At 54.9% G+C, this 5823-nt stretch overlaps 2 protein-coding genes across 3 annotated transcripts; both read right to left on the bottom strand.

Annotated features, from left to right (window-relative positions):
- Window positions 1–113: 113 nt before the first annotated feature.
- Window positions 114–2679, bottom strand: PRAP1 (proline rich acidic protein 1). 2 transcript variants are annotated; one of them, XM_053983856.1, is made up of 4 exons: window positions 2605–2679; window positions 1083–1155; window positions 922–980; window positions 114–561 (listed from the first exon to the last, which is right to left on the bottom strand). In XM_053983856.1, exons 2-4 carry the CDS (start codon window positions 1149–1151, stop codon window positions 216–218), a joined length of 474 nt encoding a protein of 157 aa, XP_053839831.1. In that variant the 5' UTR covers window positions 1152–1155; window positions 2605–2679; the 3' UTR covers window positions 114–215. The 2 variants fall into 2 exon arrangements, with proteins under 2 accessions (XP_053839831.1, XP_053839830.1); XM_053983855.1 differs by lacking the exon at window positions 2605–2679 and having other exon boundaries at window positions 1083–1249.
- Window positions 2573–5750, bottom strand: ZNF511 (zinc finger protein 511). The gene is made up of 6 exons (XM_053983840.1): window positions 5595–5750; window positions 5396–5469; window positions 4436–4637; window positions 4208–4332; window positions 3708–3893; window positions 2573–3183 (listed from the first exon to the last, which is right to left on the bottom strand). Exons 1-6 carry the CDS (start codon window positions 5748–5750, stop codon window positions 3114–3116), a joined length of 813 nt encoding a protein of 270 aa, XP_053839815.1. The 3' UTR covers window positions 2573–3113.
- Between the last annotated feature and the right edge of the window lie 73 nt (window positions 5751–5823).

The raw sequence follows: 5823 nt of genomic DNA on the forward strand, positions 1-5823 counted from the left end.
CTGGCACCTTGGGGTAATCCTGAGGGAGTTCCTGCAGGTTTGGAGGCCCTGCAATTAGCAGCAGGTTTCTGGCAGTAATGAAGAGCCCACCAGGACATGGAGAGAGGAGTGGGTTTATTGGTGAGGCTCGAGGCTCAGTAGGAAGGGACAAATTTCCTCAGGAAACCCCAGGGGTGGCTCCCACCCCTCATTTCACAGCCCAGGCACATCTCCACTCAGCCGTGGTGGATGTAGTCAAGATCCTCCTCCGGGCCATTCTGCACCTCCGGGGCCGGCATCCAGAACGGCACACGGGCATTGGCCTCCCTGGCATCGGCCTCCCTGGCATCATCCTGGGGGTGGTACAGGTGGTCACGATCCTCCTCCGGGCCATTCTGCACCTTCGGGGCCGGCATCCAGAATGGCACACGGTCACTGGCATCATCTTGGGCATGGTACAGGTGGTCACCGTCCTCTTCTGGTCTTGTCTGGAGTTGGGGTGAGCCCCTCTGAGCCCAGGCACTGCTGGAGAAGACCTTTATACCTGGTTCACCCTCCTCTGGTGCTCCTACGCCCAGGATGCTGGAAGAGGGGAACAAAATCGAGGAGAGGTTGCCAAATACCCCCCTGTCCCAGGAGAATCCTAGCCCAGTGGAGTGCAGGGACCCTGGTGAGGTTGCCCACACTCCAGGAAGCACCAGTTGGGATCTCAGGGTGCAAAAGGGCTAACTTAAAATATTTGTTTCACAGAAGGAATAGAGAAACCAGCTGGATGCTGGATGGGAGTTTGCATAATTTGGGGAGGAAGGGAGATGGAGCTGGGACCCCCTTCATTTTGGGGAGCACAAAGCAACAAGAGGGGCACAAAGCTACCATTTATCCCTTTCCATTTTGGAGTGTTGCTTCATTGGTTTTTGCAAGCCAGATGCAAGCACCTCTTACCTTTCCTCAGCCAAATCCTGCTCTGTGGCCAGGTCCTTCCACCAGGAGCTGCTCAGAGCCTGTGGGGAGAAAAGGGGGTTCGGGGGGGGGGGGGGCACGGGTCACACGGGGGTCCCCTCAGCAGAGGTGGCAGTGGGAGGGCAGGTCGAGGCAGGGCTCACCTGGCTGCTGCCAGGTGCCAGCAGGAGGAGGGCCATGCCCAGCAGGATGGTCACACTGCGGAGCCCCATGGTCCTCGAGTGGAGAAGAGCGAGATGGCAGAGACGTGGTGGCACAAGCGGTGTGGCTGGTGCCGGCCCAAACCCTGTTCCTGTGCCCACAGCTCCTCCCTGACCCCAGCACCCCCTGTGCCCACCGGAGCTGGCAGGGACCTACCTGTCTGTGGCTGCCTTCTGTCACACCTGCCTTGCACTTTGCCCACCCCGTGGCAGCCTGGTGGCACTGGGTGGACCCAGGTCCTGCTGTCGCCCATCCCACGTGCCCCTCCCGGCCCTGGGTGGACCCAGGTCCTGCTGTCGCCCATCCCACATGCCCCTCCCGGCCCTGGGTGGACCCAGGTCCTGCTGTCGCCCATCCCACGTGTCCCTCCCAGCCCTGGGTGGACCCAGGTGCTGCTGCTGCTCCAGGACATGGCAGCACCCCGTGCACCCCAGGGCTCTCCAGGATAGGCAGGTCCGTGTCCTCCTGCCAGTGCACGATCTCTGCAGAGATGGGAAATTCAAGTTTTGGCTTGAAAAAAGGATTTTTGACAGCCACTGGCCAGCTGGGAAATACTTTGTTGCCCATGGACTCTGGGAAAAGCTGGTGGCCAGAAGAGAGAATCAGTAAATTCAATTTGTTTCCCAACAGCAAGGGCGGGCACTTGGGGACCCTGGGCTCTGGGAAAAAGGAATTCCCAAGTCAGAACTCCAGGACCTGAACACAGTAAGGAAGAGCAGACTGGGCTGCTGCCTGACCTTTGTACCACCACATGCCAAAGCCTGCAGCCATCTCCAGTAGCATGGGGCCTGCTTCCCGTTCCCAGATATCCCAGTGTGGGGAAAAACGCCTCATTCAGGGCTTTAGTGTTGGGAAGTGATTTTTGGTCCCTGCTGAGAGATGCCAGCAGGGACCAAAATGGTGGGCAGTGCCCACCAAATGATGGGCAGTGGTGTGGCTGCAGGGTTTGACAGCACTCTCCAGAGCCCATGGAGCAGGGATTAGGGCTGGACAAGCTGGATGAGTTTTAAACAGAGTAAAGCATTTTAAAACTCACTGGGAAATCTCCTATATCTCCGTAAACATCATTCCCTGCTCCCATTTGCAAGGATTTTTCAAAGCCCCTTTGATCTTCTATTCCTCACAGAGGGGGAAGGGAAAAAAATTGCAATTATAGATCCTAAGCTTCTTGGATAAACATTGTTCCAGAAACCTCCTTTTTTCCCCTTATGCACAATTTTTGAGTGTCAGGATTCACCAGGACGCCAAGACCAGTGGCTGTGTTTCCAGTTTTATCCAGGAGGATGAGATTACAAAGGAAGGGAAAGGCAAGAGGGAAAACAACCTCCATCCCAACTTGATTTTGGCAGCATTTGCAGCAAAGGGAGGGAGGTTCATTTCACACATCTGACTCTGCCTGGGCTTCAAAATAGCACTTAAATGGTCTATGGAGCAATTTTGTAAAAATTCCTCTTATTTATTCACCTGGTTGGAAGTCACTTTATTTTAACTCCCAGTGAAAATGCTTCTCCTGGCCCAGACAAACCTTTCAGAGCAGGTGCCGGGGTGCAGAGGAGACTTCAGCAAGATGGAGGAAGTCAGAACTAAGAACCAATGGGGTTTTTTTTCCTCCATTTTCTTTTCTCAGTTATTCCAGCTTCCATACAGTCACGCTGTCATCTTGTAACTTCTTGAATCCATTTTTTTTACTCTCAAAAGGCAAAAAATAAAACACCCAGTCCCGTGCAGCCTCAGCTGCAGGACAGTTTCCTTAACACCTCACCACACATTCTGGGTTCCCCTTCCTCAAATCTTGAGGATTCTTAACTCAGCTGGGTGGTGACAGTTCTGTTTGACATCAGGAGCATGTGCCCAAATGCTGGCAGAGCTTCCATTGGTTTGGGTGGTTTATTCCACGGAGTGGGAACTGGAAATATCCCTGGTGGCACTGGCTCCATGCCTGTTCATCTTGCATAAATCTGCTGCACTGACCTTCAGACTTTTTTCCGTGGTCCTTTAAATCCTCGGGTGGCACCTTGTCCAAAGCAAATTGTGGATGGGATCCTGGAAAGGGAGACAGGCTTTAATCCATGTTAAGAGCCCGGCCCTCACAAGCTCACTGGGATGCTTAATGCTCTGTGGGGCATTTTAAGCTCCCAGAGTGGGAAGAGCAAAGTATGGGAGGAGCAGGACATGTAAATCACCAAAGAATTTAAAGAACGGGTGAAATACTGGTTGGATTTCCTGTGTACTCTACACATTCCTGTCCTGGAGGCCTCTTTACAACAAGGTGTTACCAAATGTAACACTTGGGCAGCTGCAGTGGTTGATAATGAGGAGCAGGAGAGCAGATGCAGCATCCTGCAATACCTTGGGAAGAGATCAGATGGGCAGACAAGCACAGCCCCCACAGTGTACCCACGTCCTGCTCCTCCTTACACTCCCTTCTTTCAAAAATGGCTTTGGAAGCACGCATGGGATTCCTGCCTGGTTTATCTTCAGCACAGGAACACCCCAAGCCATGCTGCAAAGGGCTGATAAGATGGAGTACTCCCAGCCCCTTTTGCCCCTGAGGCCAAAGTACTGACCTGGATTTGTAGAGCCGTTTCTCCGGCAGCGAGGGGCCGGGGCTGGCTGCAGGCTGAGAGATCTCCATGTTCTCCTCAGGCCCTTTTTCCATGGGATTCACTTGGAACTGCTCTGCCATCTCCACACTCACATCCATGGGCACACTGGTGCCCTGCTCCATTGGAGAGCTTGTGTGCTTGGAGCCACTGTAGAGACAAAATTTTACATCCTGCCTCAGGAGCTGCCACGTGAGCCCAGGGCCAAGGAAATCAAATGAACTTCATAGGAAATGAGTCCATCTGGGATGGATTCCTTCCCAATATCCCATCTATCCCTGCCTTCTGGGAACGGGAAGCCATTCCCTGTTTTCCTGGCACCCCATCCCTTGTAAAGAGTCTCTCTCCATGTTTCCTGTAGCTCCCTCAGGCACCGGAAGGCCACAATTAGGTCACCTCAGAGCTGAACAATGCCAGTTCCCTCACACTTTCCTTGCAGGACAGGAGGAAAGTTCTGCAGTTACCTTTTCACCTTCTTGGGCCTGTCAAACCGAAAGTCAGCAGGATAAAGGTGCACGGTCACCAAGTGATCCTTCCTGTCCTTGCTGCTCTTGAACTTCTCCGTGCAGCCTTCCACCAGGCACTGGTACTGAAAGGCAGGGAGGAGAAAGGAAAGAAGACATAACTGGAAAAAAAAACAAAAAAAGAAGTGCACACCAACCACGAGGCAAGGGCTGGGCATGGCAGCTCACCATATTTTGCTTCTCAGCCATTATCTGGAAGAGGGAGTCATGCCACTCCAAGATGTGGATATCCAGGAGATTCCCAGAGGGAAAGGAGCGCTTGCAAAAGGAGCAGACGTTCCTGTGCAGGGTGTTGTAGTGGTGCTCGTAGCTCTCCAGCGTGTCAAACACCTGGCTGCAGCCAGAGATGTGGCAGCTGAACTCGGACACCCTGCAGGGAAATCAGGACTTTAAGCTAAATTAGAGCCTTAATTTCAGCTGCAAAAATCCCCTCTAGGTGACTTTATCAGAGAATCCCAGGATGGCTTGGGTTGATTTGGACCACAAAGCTCATCTGATTCCAACCCCTTGCCATGGGCAGGGGCACCTTCCACTAGGCCCACACCTACAGCCACAACACTCGTGGCATTTTTTCGTGATTAATAATGATGCCAGGTGCAATGGAACAAAGATCGTGATGGTGTTGGCAGCTGGAAACTTATCTGCCATTGGAAACTTATTAACCATTATGGCTCCTGTTAAATGGTGCTTCGGTGAAGAACAAACAAGCCATTAATAAATAAATTAGCTGTCTGAGCTAAAAGTTGCAGTTGTGGATGACAGCTCAGTGCCAGTGCTTTTTTAAGAGGCACCCATAGGTGAATCTCACACAACACTCGAAAGTACTTCCTGGCTTTTAAACACAAGAGCAAGACCAAGATTCTGCTCCAGGCTCGGCCTTCCCGCTTGGAGCTGTGCCAGCTGCAGCAGCCCAGAGCAGCTGTGGCTGTCCTGGATCCCTGGCAGTGCCCAAGGCCAGGCTGGACAGGCCTTGGAGCAGACTGGCATAGCAGAAGGTGTCCCTGCCCATGGCAGGGGGGGGAACGAGATGATCTTTAAGGACCCTTCCAACCCAAGCCATTCCTTGACTCCATGACGGGCGGACTCAGAGCTCGCCCGCAGCTGTGGCGACGAGACCGCCTCACTTACTTGGGTCTCTCGGCCACCGCCTCGAGGCTGGTGAGGACGCCCTGCAGGTAGAGGTGCCTGTGCACGTCCCCATCCTAGAGAGGAGCAGAGAGCGGCGGTGGGCGGGCGGGCAGGGCTGCAGGGCACGGCGCAAACCCTTCTGCTCCGGGGGAAACCGCGCTGGGAGCGGCCCCCACGCAGCCCCGCGGGGCCGCCTCACCTCGAAGAGCGGGTGTTGGGGGCCGAGGCGGAGGCGGCGGGGGGCGAAGGTGAAGGGCGGCGTGGGCCGACGGGGACGCGGGGCTGGGGGATCCTGGGGGAGCGGCGGGAGCCCCTCACGGAGGAGGAGGCGAAGGCGCGGCGGCAGCGGCAGCATGGCGGGGGAGGGGGGCGCGCAGTGCGCGTGCGCGGGGGCGCGCTGCCAAGCTTCCCGCGCCGTCCACCGCGCA

This window comes from Vidua macroura, chromosome 8, assembly GCF_024509145.1.
Source record: "Vidua macroura isolate BioBank_ID:100142 chromosome 8, ASM2450914v1, whole genome shotgun sequence".
Taxonomy (NCBI): Eukaryota; Metazoa; Chordata; class Aves; order Passeriformes; family Viduidae; genus Vidua; species Vidua macroura.

Bases quoted from the DNA above. Each gene is read 5' to 3' on its own strand.
- PRAP1 (XM_053983856.1), bottom strand. From the start codon at position 1,151: ATGGGGCTCCGCAGTGTGACCATCCTGCTGGGCATGGCCCTCCTCCTG. The intron at 981-1,082 runs GTGAGCCCTGCC...TTCTCCCCACAG, and splicing joins TGGCACCTGGCAGCAGCCAG to GCTCTGAGCAGCTCCTGGTG. The intron at 562-921 runs GTAAGAGGTGCT...CCCCTCTTCCAG, and splicing joins CAGGATTTGGCTGAGGAAAG to CATCCTGGGCGTAGGAGCAC.
- ZNF511 (XM_053983840.1), bottom strand. From the start codon at position 5,750: ATGCTGCCGCTGCCGCCGCGCCTTCGCCTCCTCCTCCGTGAGGGGCTC. The intron at 5,470-5,594 runs GTGAGGCGGCCC...GCTCCTCTCTAG, and splicing joins CCCAACACCCGCTCTTCGAG to GATGGGGACGTGCACAGGCA. The intron at 3,894-4,207 runs GTAACTGCAGAA...TTGTCTCTACAG, and splicing joins AGGCCCAAGAAGGTGAAAAG to TGGCTCCAAGCACACAAGCT.